The sequence below is a fragment of the Palaemon carinicauda genome, chromosome 6, assembly GCF_036898095.1.
Source record: "Palaemon carinicauda isolate YSFRI2023 chromosome 6, ASM3689809v2, whole genome shotgun sequence".
Lineage (NCBI taxonomy): Eukaryota > Metazoa > Arthropoda > Malacostraca > Decapoda > Palaemonidae > Palaemon > Palaemon carinicauda.
The window spans coordinates 87,985,914-88,002,105 of NC_090730.1; the positions used below are offsets into that span (position 1 = coordinate 87,985,914).

Consider the following 16,192-nt stretch of genomic DNA (forward strand, 5'->3'; position numbering starts at 1 on the left):
CTTCCCCCTAAAAAAGACATACATGTGAAATAGAAAGTCAAACTGTAGGCGGGTCATCTTGCATGAGATAGGCAGGTTTTAGACAATCAATAGATACCCAGTCTTCTTTGCCACGAAAGTTAATTAAGAAAGCCTTTGGATGCGACAGATCACAAGAAAAAGGGCTTGTGTAAAGGGGTACCAGAGGTGGCTTGCTAGTGTCGTTGGGCAGTAAGACTTGTTTTCATCTGTAAATCTTTATGTATGTGTTGCTTGGCTTGGTTTGGGGCTTGTAAGACTGGTGGTATGGAGTAAATTTTCTCAGAATGGGATGAAGACTGGAGGTATGGAGTAAATTATTTACAATTACAATGAGACATAGGTGCTGGAGATTGTCAGAGGAGTTTGCAGATGGGAAAAATTCAGCAGAGATGACCAGTGGGTTGCCACACACCATTTTAGCTGCCAAGACATCCAGGGCATGCTTAGGAGTGGTTCTTAATCCCAGGAGGACCCAGGGAAGCTAAATTAACCAGTTAGAATCATTGCATTGAGACATCAAAGCTTCTTTGAGGGTGCAATGAAAACAATAAACTATTCCGTTGGCTGCCAGGTTGTAGGTGGGTGTTTGATGTAGGGTGATGCCTAGGAGATTTGCTAATGCTGCCCAGAATTGAAAGGTGGAAACGGTATACCTGTCAAAAGTAATATGCTCAGGGATACCAAATCTCGCTATCCACCCTGAGAGTAAGGCGTATGTACATGAAGCGGACATTACAGTTTACATGGGGATGGCTTCAGACCAACGAGTGGAGTGGTCACTGATAGTAAACAGATAACAATGTCCCTGTGATGTGGGTAGGGGACCTACTACGTTGACGAAAATGTAACTAACCTCTATTCGACAGATAATAACTTATATACAAGCACTTGCGAGCAAGAGTTACAGAAATTCAATCAAACTAAAGCACAATATAGCTAGCTTAAACAGGTTGGTCTATTATCAGTATGGGAAAGAGCGAATAATACAAAAAGCAATCGCCTTATATTGCATGAGTGTGTATGAAACATGTGTGTTACTGGTTAAAGACAGTTAGATTTTTCTGGCATCAAGGACTTGGAATCTCCTAGTATCAGAGACTTATATTTTCCTAGTTTTTTTTACTGATTTTCCTGGTTTTAGTGACTAATCCTCGTTAGATTTTCCTGGTATTAAGGGCTTAGATTTTCCTGGTATCAAAGTCTGTTAGATTTTCCTGGTTTTAGGGACTCTGATTTTCATTGTATCAGAGACTGTTAGATTTTCTTGGCATCGGAGATGGTTAGATTTTCCTGGCATTTGATATGGTTAGATTTTTCTAGTATTTGATACGGTTAGATTTTCCTGGTATTAGGGACTTAGATTTTCCTGGTGTCAGAGACTTAGATTCTCCTGTTATCAAAGACTGTAATATTTTATTAATATTGGAGATAGTTAGATTTTTCTGGTATCAGGGTCTTGAATTTTAATGGTGTCAGAGACTTACATTTTCTGGAATCAAACAATAATCAGATGCTCATAACTATTTTCCAGTCAGAGTTTTGAATCAGAAAGAGAGAATCTTGAGCATTGCAATTATAAAATAAATGAACTGCAAATTCACGCAGAAACTTCATCTAAACAAAATGCTTTCTAAGTATAGATTTTAAACTGGGAGCAATAGAGTAGAGTAAATTACACCACTCCGGATGATTTACTATGAGTACCCTATTTATTTGAACGGCTTTTTAATATTGCTAAATAAAAATAAAAATTAAAGGAAGACTAGATTTTCTTTGAATTTTCATCAAATTCATCAAAGCAACTACTGTATAGCCAGTTATCAGAAATGTTGAAAACTCTGAAGGGATTATTTTCCTTTTCTGAAAAATGTCGTATTCATGAAGGAATGTCTGGAGAGAAAAAAGAGAGAAAAAGAGACGACACCACCATCAAGTAATAACCTAATCTCACCTACTTGTGGATGTCGTGTAGTGTGTTTGGGTGTAGCGGTATGGATTAAATTCGGAATTTGGTCTATGCATTGACAATATGGAGACAGTAAGGTAAACTCATGTATTGAGCTGCAGATCGGCCATTTTGTTGAAATTTTTGGCAGATGCCTTAGTACGAAGAGAGTACGGACGTCAGGAAAGTGCAGACCTCCCGGTGCGGAAGCTACATGGAAGCTGCTTGGGGGTTAATTTGTGAGTGCAGAGAGAGTACGTAGACAGCAGGGTAACTCTGAATACAGTACAGACGTATTTACACTATGGACAGTACAGACAACCTCTAGTCCCCATATATCTTGCCATATTATTTGGGTCCAATCATTCATAGTCTTCCTCCAATCAGGCAGGTACTCCAAGATGAGAGAATAACCCAGAAGCCCAGCTGCTGCTCCTTTTATGCTGCCGGTAGTTTCTCCATACTGTATCTGGTGCCTTCACTGACACCTGTACTGTTTCAATCACCACCCATGCTTTTTCTGATACCAGACTTAGCTTAGATGCATCCCCAATATTATTTATGCACATACCCATACTTTCTCCGTATTTTCTACTTACACCAGCGAGAGTACAGAAGCCTTGAATGAAGTATGGATGCTTGCAAATGCAATTCGGTGGAAGGTTGTGTATATCATGGAAGGTGCTCACCCATGAGGATTTTTCAGTCTGCTGGAACAGGGGTCGTTTATGAAATTCAGCAGCAGATCCTAGTGCATATTGTGGTTAAATGCAAGTTCTGGGCATGCACAAACTACGCTTGAAGTGAATATTTAACGCGCATGGCTGCTGTTGCTCCATCCATGGCCATCCATGCGTAGATGTGATCGTGTTATAACATTCACTTCCTGTTTAACGGATAGTCTTTTGTAGGTCGTGTAGAGAACTTATGGCTATTGTATGTGTTCTTTTCCATTATCATCATTTCTTATATCCAGGTGTTGCTACATGAGACATATTGAAAATTTGGGAAATATGAAGAATAATGAAGAGATGAAACAGTTAGCATAAATAAAAAAAAAAGGATCAAAGTGTTTTGAAATGGTTCTGTCGTTTGGCCGGAAAGAAGTACAATAGCAGCAAGAGTAGCGGGACAAACCCACTATATATGTGTTTGTTGGTAGAGATATGTAAAAGAAGGGGCCATAATATCTGGAGAGTGAGAGAATACAAGCAGGTTAGATTTTAATGACCGAAAGTGTCGGATAGTTCTGAGCGCAGTTGAAGAGCTGCTAAGTAGATTTTTGAAGTAGGAGTTCTCTTCACTCTAGGGTCATCGCTGAGTCACCAATTGCAGTATGAATGTGGAAGTGACTTGTGGCGTGTTTTTTCTCAGGAGCCAACCCTGTTGATTTATGCTATATATATATATATATATATATATATATATATATATATATATATATATATATATATATATATATATATATATATGTATGTATATTATTACAACTAGTGAATTACGTAAATTCCCGAGTTCCAAAACTCACCTGCCTTATTTTTCATAAATCTGTTACACTTGAAAAGTACCGAAGCTCTGAGAATATCACTCAACTCCCAGATGGCAATATATATGAACACTGAATATCCAAAGGTCTCTTTATTTTACACTTAAAACAAAGGGGGGGGGGGATTACTTTACGTGAACTATTCTAAATCCAACCTCTTACTTCGGTTCTTAGTCAGGGATAGCAAGCAAGGTACTGTATCAAGGATTGGTGATCGAAATAAAATACTTTTACAAAAATAAATATATTATATAAAAAAAACAGCAATTCAAAAGAATTAACACCAAAAATAAATCACTTGAAATTTAAATCTGAACTAGACCTGAGACATAATATAACACTTCAGTAAATGATACAAACACTTGTTTTACTAGAAATCAATTTATAAAAATATTTAATTTTGACAATCAATGAAAAGAGTTAACACTTTAACACTCTAATGAATAAACAATAAAGAAATTTAGATTAATGTAACTGTTACACTTACGTCTTTTGGTTCACACAAGATTACGAAACGGTTAAGCAAAATAAATCCACTTCACTGTTTAACCTAAATATCACAGGGCCAGTTATACAAATCTATATTATAAAATGTACTTATATCAACACAATACACTTTTAATATCACCAACATTTGAACAACACTATACACGATATACATTGGAGAGAAATCCCTAAACACGTTCGAGAGGAAAACACTATACGCACCTGAGAGGAGAGAGGGCTGGCGAACATTGGGTCTTTCAAAGGGATAGGCTGGATCTCTTCTGCTTCCTATGCGTTGCTAGACCCTATATATATATATATATATATATATATATATATATATATATATATATATATATGAACTTAATTAATTCCAGAGCCTTCCAGTTTGGCCTACTGGAAGCGTCAGGGCATGTTCTAGCGGTGTTAAGGTTCCCAAAGTAGTAATTTTAAGAAGGGGTACTAACATAGCTTGTGAGAGAACTCGCTCTCAGCTATTTCTGCCCACCTTCCTCTCGTAACATTAAAAAAAAATAAAAGAATAAATTTCATCTAGAATTTTCTTGTCTTCTCTAACCCTGTGGGAACATAAAAATGACATAATCCCTCGTGTTCATACCTCGTGTGTGTCATATAGCATACCCACGAGATTACTTAAGACTTCGTAACAAAACTACGGTAAATAAATAGTTAATTCTTAAAAATAACGTAAATTTACTTATACTGAATTGAGTGAAAATACAACTAAATGAATGACGAAAGTCTTATGTAATTTACATACATTTACTTAACCCTACGTGAGGGAGACCCTTTTTTCGACCTAGCTATACATCCCTTAAATACACACACACAAAAAATACGTTAATAAAATATTCTACTTTCATGAAGACCAGCTTCGTAAGAATATATATATATATATATATATATATATATATATATATATATATATATATATATAAATATATATGACCCGATCTGGGTCGTATTGGGGCTCAATCAATTTAAGAAACATGAATGGAGGAGGATTTCATGCACAAATGATATCCTATTGGTTCGTTTTACACAGACTATATTCTCTTAAGTTTACAAGAGCGCCTTTAATTATGATTACGTTATATAACTAAGAAAATACTCTCAGAAATGGGTACTCGGTTCGGCACACATTGGACACGTGCTCCCTTCACTACACACTCTGTGGGTCTATCAACAAGACTGCCTGCCCTATGAGTCCTTTTACTCAAGGCCCCTTAACACCTGCTTCGCTATGCCTGATCATGATTGGTTGTTCTACCCGATACTTTTACAAGAACCAATCGGGAGAGGGTTTAGTGACGCCTATGCCTACACTGACCTGTAACGGACTTTTTGTGAATGCACAGCCCAGCATAACTGTTATTGTTTGTCACAAAGGAAAAGGCCATTGGCGCTTGAACAGGGCTGTCATAGTTATCATGATTACAATCAGTTCATCACCCCCATCCCTCTTAAGTTCGGGGACCCACAGCATTCATATTTTTTTCTGATTTTTATCCATTTTTCTATTTTTTTTTCTCACTTACGGAACATTCTTTCCATACTTATTTTTTTCTCTTTACATTGCCGTTTAAGTCCCATCCTCGTCGGGTGCATGCATAAATTAAAATTAAAATAATATGGCGGTTGGCGTGTTACATATGCAAATTACATAAAGATGAATCTCACGCCCACAATAGGTCATACAGAAACTCAAAATTCCGGTTTACATACATCGTCATAAAAATTTGGAACAAAAAATTAGGATATTGATCATATGTTTTACCAACATTTGCTTCATTGCATTAAATTTTTCATATCGCTAGACAAAATATTACATATAAAAAAGCAAAGAAAAATAATAATAACAAATTAGAATAAAAATGATGCACAATCTCAATACTCGTTTGATACATTTAAAACCACAAGAGGAACATTTTCTAACACACATCCGTGACAATTCATTAAAGAGCAAGTTCAGATAGAGAATAATGATAAAAACTCGATAACTGAACATTAATATTTCTACTGCAAAAACTAAAATATGAAGGATTAGTAATGATGTTCAATTACAGTCATGATTAGCAATTACCTGTCACAATACCGAAATCCTCAACAGAGACAAATGAAATTTTTAACACAGAGCAACATTGAAAACCATACTTAAAATATTGGTAATAGCAAAATTGGTATCAACATATAATAATGAAATTTGAATGAATCTTAATGTAAACGTGAATGTAACCGAAAATATACCAATATAATAAATAAATCTACCCATGATATGCTTAGTAGAGAAAAATTAAAACAAAATTCAATACATCTTTTCATAAGGCACTTGTGACGGACACCTCTTCATTTCATGGCCCATGTCCATCCGTGCTTTCTCGTGCCCGAAGTATGGTACTGACAACTGCCTGTATCTCCTCCTCACTTTCCTCACCCAGGTAGCCTGGGGTAAGGGGGTACTTATTTACTTAACTACCCGTTCCCTGGGGAAATGGACCTAGGACGTCCATGCGACACTATCGACCATGTTCTGGCCTTTGGTATCACATGTTTGTGGTTCCTTATCAAGATACAAACATGACACTTTTTAATGAATCTAACAATGTCTTTCTTCATCCCTACCCCAAAAAATGACTCTCCTGCCCTTCTCAGGGACCTCTCTATACCTACATGTCTGGCGTAAGGACTTGAATTACACGGATGGCTTTCTTTACCAAAGAGGAAGGAAGAACAATGCTAGACTGGATATTGTCCCCAATGAAGAACACATTCTTTCGGATACGCCTGATATCGGGGAACTTGCTACTCCTACCTCAACCACACACTCATTCACGGGGCATGTACGCTGGGATTCCCAACGGAAAACCCATTACTGGATCTCAACGTGATTCTCACTCCCTCTCCCTCTCTCCATAGTCGTCAAGATCTTCCGTTCCCTATGCGCTCCACCCGAAGGTCTACTTAAACCTGAATTCTTTCGTTGTTGTTCCTTCTGCTTTATGTCGAGTTATTACATCCGTTCTTTGTCAGAGGGTTACAGAGCCTGTAGGTGGACGCCGGTCATGTTGAGCACCGGGCACTCCTTCGATGTTTTGATGGCATCCGTAACAAGCGGTTCTTCAAACGTTACACACATGATCTCAGCTCTGTTCCAAGAACAGGAACAGCAGTCCTTCTTCCGGGAGCGGGAGTGGCTGTGAAGGGCATCTGCTCTGTCCCTCTAACCTCGTTAGGCACTACCTGGGAAAACACACTCGCTGGTGAGAGGGTGCCCCTTACTGCTTACTGGCACACCTGGCACCATTTAATATGACCCGATCTGGGTTGTATTGGGGCTCAATCAATTTAGGAAATACAAATGGAGGCGTATTTACTACACAAATAATACCCGAGGGGATACTTTTACACAGACTATATTAAGTTTACGAGAGCACCCTTAATTATGATTAGGTAATGTTACAAAGAAAATGCCCTCAGAAAAAGGTACTCGGTTCGGCACACATTGGACACATCCTCCCTTCGTTACACACTCTGTGGGCCTATCAACAAGACTGCCTGCCCTATGAGTCCATTTACTCAAAGGCCCACAACACTGGCATCGCTATGTCTGATCATGATTGGTTGTTCTACCCGATAGTTTTTCAAGAAACAATCGGAAGGGGGTTTAGTGACGCCTTTGCCTACACTGACCTGTAACAGACTTTTTGTTGTATGCCATACCAGCATAATTGTCATTCTTTGTCACAAAGGAAAAGACCGTTGGCGCTTCAACAGGGCCGTCGTAAGCTGCCACGACCCTGATAGTTCACTTAGATACATAGGCCAGTATATATATATATATATATATATATATATATATATATATATATATATATATATATATATATGTATATTTATACATATATATATATATATATATATATATATATATATATATATATATATATATATATATACATACTACTACTACTACTACTACTACTACCTGTTTAAGGGTTTCACCCTACCAAGGGCTTATCAGGTGGGTTTGCTTTCTTCCATATTCGAGATAAATAGCTGCAGTCTTGGTTCCCACGACCCTAAGATGTTTGCTGCTAGCTACTGTTCTGCTCTTGCTAGCTGTTGGTGCTCTTGCTAGGTGGTGCTGCTATTGCTAGCTGCTGCTTTTATTGTTTGTTGCTGTCTTGCTAGCTGTTGATACTGCTCTTGCTTGCTGTTGCTGCTGCTCTTGCTATCTGTTGCTGCTTTTGCTAGCTGCTGCTGCTGCTTCTATTGTTTGTTGCTATTGCCGCTGCTCTTGCTAGCTATTGCTGCTCTTGCTAGCTTTTGCTGCTACTGCTAGCTGCTGCTGCTGTTTCTTCTATTGTTTGCTGCTGATGCTGCTGCTGTTGCTAATGGAGCTGTTCTTGCTAGCTGTTGCTGCTGCGTCTATTGTTTGCTGCTGTTGCTGCTCTTGGTAGCTGTTGCTGCTGCTTCTATTGTTTGTGGCTCATGCTAGCTGTTGTTGCTATTGCTAGCTGCTGATGCTTTTATTGTTTACTGTTGCTGCTGCTCTTGCTAGCTGTTGCCGTTCTTGCTAGCTGCTACTGCTGCTTCTATTGTTTACTATTGTTGCTGCTGCTCTTGCTAGCTGCTGCTGCTTTTGCTAGCAGTTGTTGCTATTGCTAGTCGCTGCTGTCTCTATTGTTTGCTGCTGCTACTGCAGCTCTTTCTAGTTGTTGCTGCATCTGCTATCTGTTGCTACTATAGCTGGCGGCTGCTGCTTCTTTTGTTTGCTGCTATAGCTGCTGCTCTTGCTAGCTGTTACTGCTATTTCTAGCTGCTGCTGCTTCTGTTGTTTGCTGCTTTTGCTGCTACTCTTGCTAGCTGTTGTTTCTATTGCTAGCTGCTGCGGCATCTCTTGTTTGCTGCTTTTGCTGCTACTCTTGCTAGCTGTTGTTTCTATTGCTAGCTGCTGCGGCTTCTCTTGTTTGCTGCTTTTGCTGCTGCTGTGGCTAGCTGTTGATGATTTTGCTATTTGTTGCTGCTATTGCCAGTTACTGGTGCTTCTATTGTTTGCTGTTGTGGCTGCTGCTGCTTCTATTATTTGCTGCTGCTCTTGCTAGCTGTTGCTGCTACTCCTAACTGCTGGTGCTATTGTTTGCTGTTGTTGCTGCTGCTTTTGCTAGCGGTTGTTGCTTTTGCTAGTTGCAGCTGTTCTTGCTAGCTACAGCTACTCTTGCTAGCTGTTGCTGTTATTGCTAGCTGCTGCTGCTGCTACTTCAATTTTTTGCTGCTGTTGCTGCTGCTCTTCCTAATTGCTGCTGCTCGTGCTAGCTGTTGCTGCTATTGCTAGCTGCTACTTCTATTGTGTGCTGATGTTGCAGCTGCTCTTGCTAGCTATTGCTGCGCTTGCTAGCTGTTGCTGCTATTGCTAGCTACTGCTGCTTCTATTGCTTGCTGTTGTTCTTGCTTGTTGCTGCTGCTGCTGCTACTGCTACCATTTTTTACTGTTGATGCTACTGCTATTGCTACCTGTTGCTGTTCTTGCTAGATGTTGCTGCTCTTGCTAGCTGCTGCTTCATCTATTGTTTGCTACTGTTGGTCTTGCTTTTGCTGTTGCTGCTAATGCTAGCTGCTGCTGCTCCTATTGTTTTCTGCTGTTGCTGCTGCTGTTGTTGCTCTTGCTAGCGGTTGCTTCTCTTGCTAGTTGTTGCTATTGCTAGGTGCTGCTGCTTCTATTGCTTGCTTCTGTTGCGGCTGCCATTGCTAGCGGTTGTTGCTGCTATTGCTAGCTGTTGCTGCTCTTGGTAGCTGTTTCTGCTATTTCTAGATGCTGCTGCTCATGTTGTTGCTACTGCTGTCTCTAATGCTGCCTCTGCTGCTGCTATAGTTAGCTGTTGTTGTTGCTGCTCTCACTAACTGACACTGCTGCTTCCTTTTTCTGCTGTTGCTGCTGCGGTTTTCTGCTGCTTTCTGCTTTCTGTTGTTTGCTGCTTTATGCTTATATTAATGCTTGATGCTTCTTCTTACTTCTTCTGTTGATCACCTCTCCAGAAATGCCTCCCTCAAAAAGCACCGACTTTTTTTCCCAGCTAAAGTGTCTTGGATCACCTTATAAGGACACACCTGCATGCATACCACAAGAAGCCGTACTTTTTCCCCTGGCTTAGATGGTCTTCTAGAGTATTCCAGCAGAACCACCAAAATTTTGGCATACGGAAGAATAAATCTAGATATCTGACAACTTTTACACTTGACAAAAGACCTTGTCCCCCCTTTGTCAAGGTATATAGCATACTATAAAAAGTTAAGTTTCTTCTCTCTGTAGAGTCAGTCGTCTAGGTTATTCAAAGCATCCTTCATGCCAGGAAATTAAGCCATGAAACTTTCAAACGGAACAATTATTTTAAGCTACCTTGTCCAAAATATGTAGTACACAATACTCGACTAAGTCCTGGTCATCACAAAACACAGTAGAATACCACCTTTTCCTCACAAATGTAAACGAAAATTAATTTTTAATGTAAATATAAACTAAAAAATCTGTTGTACTAAAGAATATTTCAATTCTGTTGTTTTTCTTTTTGTGATTTTTAGAGATTTTCTATTTTTATTGTTCTAATTCTATATATATATTTTTTTTCGAGAATTTTCTTTTTATTATTTTATTTTAGATTTTCCAAAGGATTGATAATCCTCCTCATTCAAAGGAATCATTTTCATCTCAGTCCTTGTGGGGTTTCTCTTCTTCAGTAAAGCTCAGCCCTCAGCAATTGTCTGGGCCTCTCCCTGCTCAATAATAGATTCAATATCCTCTTGAGGAGAAGACCGCAACAGCAATTCGACACATTTCTCTCCATCTTCTGATTCTATACATTCTTCATCATTAACCAATTCTACATATTCCTCTCCATCTTCTAAGTATATACATTCCCCTCCATCTTCCAATCCAATACATTTCTCTCCATCTTCCAATCCAATACATTTCTCTCCATCTGATTCTTCACATTCCTCTCCATCTTCCAATTCTGCAAATTCCTCTCCATATTCGAATATTACACATTCCTCTCCATCTTTTTATTGACACATTTCTCTCTATCTTCTCATACTACACATTCCTCTCCACCTTTTGGTTTTACGCATTCTCCCCCATCTTTCAATTTACACATATCTCTCCCTCTTCTGATTCTGCACAATTTTCTCCATCTTCTGATACTGTACATTCCTCTCCATCTTCTGATTCTCTACATTCCTCTCCATCTTCTGATTCTACACATTCCTCCCCATATTCTGATTCTACATATTCCTCTCCATCTTCTGATTCTACACATGCCTCTCCATCTTCTGATTCTACATATTACTCTCCATTTTCTGATTCTACATATTTCTCTCCTTCTTCTGATTCTACACATTCCTCCCCATCTGCTGATTCTACATATTCCTCTCTATCTTATGATTCTACACATTTCTCTCCATTTTCTGATTCTACATATTCCTCTCGATCTTTTGATTCTACACATTCCTCCCCATATTTTGATTCTACATATTCCTCTCCATCTTCTGATTCTACACATTCCTCCCCATATTCTGATTCTACACATTCCTCTCCATCTTCTGATTCTACACATTCCTCCCCATCTTCTGATTCTACATATTCCTCTCCATCTTCTGATTCTATACATGCCTCTCCATTTTCTGATTCTACATATTCCTCTCCATTTTCTGACTCTACATATTTCCCTCCTTCTTCTGATTCTACACATTCCTCCCCATCTTTTGATTTTACATATTCTTCTCCATCTTCTGATTCTATATATTCCTCTCCATCTTCTGATTCTCTACATGCCTCTCCATCTTCTGATTTTACATATTCCTCTCCATTTTCTGACTCTACATATTTCTCTCCTTCTGATTCTACACATTCCTCCCCATCTTTTGATTTTACATATTCTTCTCCATCTTCTGATTCTACATATTCCTCTCCATCTTCTGATTCTATACATGCCTCTCCATTTTCTGATTCTACATATTCCTCTCCATTTTCTGACTCTACATATTTCCCTCCTTCTTCTGATTCTACACATTCCTCCCAATCTTTTGATTTTACATATTCTTCTCCATCTTCTGATTCTATATATTCCTCTCCATCTTCTGATTCTCTACATGCCTCTCCATCTTCTGATTTTACATATTCCTCTCCATTTTCTGACTACATATTTCTCTCCTTCTGATTCTACACATTCCTCCCCATCTTTTGATTTTACATATTCTTCTCCATCTTCTGATTCTACATATTCCTCTCCATCTTCTGATTCTATACATGCCTCTCCATCTTCTGATTCTACATATTCCTCTCCATTTTCTGACTCTACATATTTCTCTCCTTCTTCTGATTCTACACATTCCTCCCCATCTTTTGATTTTACATATTCTTCTCCATCTTCTGATTCTACATATTCCTCTCCATCTTCTGATTCTCTACATTCCTCCCCATCTTCTGATTCTACACATTCCTCTCCATCTTCTGATTCTACACATTCCTCTCCATATTCTGATTCTACATATTCCTCTCCATCTTCTGATTCTACACATGCCTCTCCATCTTCTGATTCTACATATTTCTCTCCTTCTTCTGATTCTACACATTCCTCCCCATCTTCTGATTCTACATATTCCTCTCTATCTTATGATTCTTCACATTTCTCTCCATTTTTTGATTTTACATATTCCTCTCCATCTTATGATTCTTCACATTCCTCCCCATCATCTGATTCTCCATATTCCTCTCCATCTTTTGATTCTATATATTCCTCCCCATATTCTGATTCTAAACATTCCTCTCCATCTTCTGATTCTACACATTCCTCCCCATCTTCTGATTCTACATATTCCTCTCCATCTTCTGATTCTATACATGCCTCTCCATCTTCTAATTCTACATATTCCTCTCCATTTTCTGACTCTACATATTTCTCTCTTTCTTCTGATTCTACACATTCCTCCCCATCTTTTGATTTTACGTATTCTTCTCCATCTTCTGATTCTATACTATCCTCCCCATATTCTGATTCTACACATTCCTCTCCATCTTCTGATTCTACACATTCCTCCCCATCTTTTGATTTTACATATTCTTCTCCTTCTTCTGATTCTATATATTCCTCTCCATCTTCTAATTCTACATATTCCTCTAAATCTCCTGGTTCTACACATTATTCTTCATCTTTTGATTTTACATTTTCCTCTCCATCTTCTTGTTCTTCATATTCCTCCCCATCTTCTGATTATACCCATTCCTCTCCATCTTTTGATTCTATACATGCCTCTCCATATTCTGATTCTACATATTTCTCTCCCTCTTCTGATTCTACATTTTCTGCTCCATCTTCTGTTTCTACACATTCCTCTCTATCTTTTGATTCTACATATTCCTCTCCATATTCTGATTCTACATATTCCTCTCCATTTTCTAATTCTACATATTCCTCTCCCTCGTCTGATTCTACACATTCTTCTCCATCATATGATTCTACACATTCTTCTCCATCTTCTAATTCTACACATTCCTCTCCATCTTCTTGTTTTTCATAAACCTCCTCATCTTCTGATTTTACATATTCCTCCCCATCTTTTGATTCTACATATTCTTTTCCGTCATCAGATTCTACATATTCCTTTCCATCTTTTGATTTTACACATTCATTTCCATTTTATGATTCTGCACATTCCTCCCCATCTTCTGATTCTACACATTCCTCCCCATCCTTTGATTCTACCTATTACTCACCATTTTCTGATTCTACATATTCGTCTCTATCTTCTGATTCTACACATTCCTCCTCATCTCCTGGCTCTACACATTCCTCCCCATCTTCTGATTCTACACATTCCTCTCCATCTTCGGATTCTATACATTCCTCTCCATCTTCTGATTCTACACATTCCTCTCCCTCTTCTGATTCTACACATTCCTCCCCATCTTCTGACCCTACATATTCCTCTCCATCTTCTGATTCTACACATGCCTCTCCATCTTTTGATTCCACATATTACTCTCCATTTCCTGATTCTACATATTTCTCTCCTTCTGATTCTTCATATTCCTATCTATCTTATGATTCTACACATTTCTCTCCATTTTCTGATTTTACATATTCCTCTTCATCTTTTGATTCTACATATTCCTCTCCATCTTTTGATTCTAGATATTCCTCTCCATATTCTGATTCTACATATTCCTCTCCATCATCTAATTCTGCATATTTCTCTCCCTCTTCTGATTTTACATATCCCTCTCCATCTTCTTATTCTACACATTCTTCTTCATCTTTAGATTCTACATATTCCTCCCCATCTTCTGATTCTGCACATTCCCCTCCATCTTCTAATTCTACATATTTCTCTCCATCTCCTGATTCTACATATTCTTCTTCATCTTTTGATTCTACATATTGCTCTCCATCTTCTTGTTGTTCATATTCTTCCCCATCTTCTGATTCTACACATTTCTCTCCATCTTTTGATTCTACACATTCCTCCCATTTTCTGACTCTAGATATTCCTCTCCATATTCTGATTCTACACATGCCTCTCCATCTACTAATTCTGCATATTTCTCTCCCTCTTCTGATTTTACACATTCTGCTCCATCTTCTGATTCTACACATTCATCTATATGTTTTGATTCGACGTATTCCTTTCCATATTCTGATTCTACATATTCCTCTCCATTTTCTAATTCTACATATTCCTATCCCTCGTCTGATTCTACACATTCTTCTCCATCATATGATTCTACACATTCTTCTCCATCTTCTAATTCTACACATTCCTCTCCATCTTCTTGTTTTTCATAAACCTCCTCATCTTCTGATTTTACATATTCTTCCCCGTGATCTGATTCTACATATTCCTGTCCATCTTTGGATTTTACACATTCATCTCCATCTTTTGGTTCGACACATCCGGCTCCATCTTCTGATTCTACACATCCGTCTCCATCTTCTGATTCTACACATTCCTGTACTTCTTTTGAGTCTACATATGCCTCTCCATCTTCTGATTCTACATATTCCTCTCCATCTTCTTATTCTACACATTCCTCTCTATCTTTTGATTCTACATATTCCTCTCCATATTCTAATTTTACGCATTACTCTCCGTCTGATTATACAATCTTTTTTTTTTTTTTTATAATCTGATACCACATATTTTTCTCCCTCTCTCTCTAGACGTTCCTCTCCATATATGTATATTATACATTCATCTCCATCTTCTGATGTTACACATTCCTCTCCATCTTCTGAATCTACTAATTTCTTTCCATCTTTTACACATTCTTCACCATTTGATTCTACACGTTTTCCCCATCTCCTCTTTCTAAACATTCCTCTCTACCTTCTGATTCTACACATGTCTTCCCATCTTCTACACATTCTTCGCCATTTGAATCTACACATTCTTCGCCATTTGAATCTACACATTCTTCTCCATCTTCTCTATCTAAACATTCCTCTTCCTCTTCTGATTCTACTCATTTCTATATTTTACACATTCTTTGACATTTGATTCTACACATACTTCTCCATTTTTTCTTTCTAAACATTCTCTTCATCTCTGAGTCTACACATCATCTCTTCATCTTCTGATCCTACATACTTTTCTCCACATTCCAATTTTTACGTCCCTTCATCGTATGATTTTATAGATGGGATTGGGTAGTATTTGATACAAAATTTCCTCTTCTTCCTTTGTATCTCTTTCCTTTCTTCAATCGTCAAAGTGTCTTCCATCTCTTTTTTCTCTTTTTTTCCGTTTCCAGTTTTTCCATATCTGTATTTTCCTCTTCGTTCCTTACTTTATTTCAAGGAATCCGGGTATCCTCTCTGTTTCTACACACACGTTCTAAAGAAACAAAACCCTCCGAGAAATGTGGCCAAAAGACGCATTTATCGATTTTCTCCAATTGTAGCGCGATCGAATCCTAGAAGGTCGGAAATAGGTTGTTCGGATTCTCTTGTATTGGAGATGCGTTTTCCGCCAGTCTCAGTGCATCGGACATAATCCTGTCAGGTTTTCATGGTACAGAAAGCTGTTAGAATTTCCTGGTATTAGAGACTCGGATTTTCCTGGCATCAGAGGCATTTAGGATTTCCTGACATTAAAGGATTTAGGAAAACGATTTTCCTGGC

The 16,192-nt window shown here is 38.2% G+C and overlaps 2 protein-coding genes across 2 annotated transcripts; both read right to left on the reverse strand.

The window, feature by feature from the left end:
• Positions 1–11,451: 11,451 nt before the first annotated feature.
• Positions 11,452–14,587, reverse strand: LOC137643135 (uncharacterized). The gene is made up of 6 exons (XM_068375986.1): positions 14,317–14,587; positions 13,789–14,034; positions 13,321–13,683; positions 12,754–13,197; positions 12,322–12,657; positions 11,452–12,176 (listed from the first exon to the last, which is right to left on the reverse strand). The coding sequence occupies exons 1-6, from the start codon at positions 14,585–14,587 to the stop codon at positions 11,452–11,454; spliced, it is 2,385 nt and encodes a 794-aa protein (XP_068232087.1).
• Positions 14,588–14,751: 164 nt separating this feature from the next.
• LOC137643136 (high mobility group nucleosome-binding domain-containing protein 5-like) lies at positions 14,752–15,693 on the reverse strand. Its single transcript, XM_068375987.1, has 3 exons — positions 15,660–15,693; positions 15,399–15,530; positions 14,752–15,065 (listed from the first exon to the last, which is right to left on the reverse strand). The coding sequence occupies exons 1-3, from the start codon at positions 15,691–15,693 to the stop codon at positions 14,752–14,754; spliced, it is 480 nt and encodes a 159-aa protein (XP_068232088.1).
• Positions 15,694–16,192: the final 499 nt, after the last annotated feature.

Bases quoted from the DNA above. Each gene is read 5' to 3' on its own strand.
- LOC137643135 (XM_068375986.1), bottom strand. From the start codon at position 14,587: ATGTGTAGAATCAGAATATGGAGAGGAATATCTAGAGTCAGAAAATGG. The intron at 14,035-14,316 runs GTGTAGAATAAG...TGGAATCAAAAG, and splicing joins ATCTAAAGATGAAGAAGAAT to ATGGAGAGGCATGTGTAGAA. The intron at 12,658-12,753 runs GTGAAGAATCAT...TAGAATCAGAAG, and splicing joins ATCAGATGATGGGGAGGAAT to ATGGGGAGGAATGTGTAGAA.
- LOC137643136 (XM_068375987.1), bottom strand. From the start codon at position 15,693: ATGAAGGGACGTAAAAATTGGAATGTGGAGAAAA. The intron at 15,531-15,659 runs GTATGTAGGATC...AGAAATGAGTAG, and splicing joins AAATTGGAATGTGGAGAAAA to AATCAGAAGAGGAAGAGGAA. The intron at 15,066-15,398 runs GTAGAGAGGAAT...AGGAATATGTAG, and splicing joins GACATGTGTAGAATCAGAAG to AATCAGAAGATGGAGAGGCA.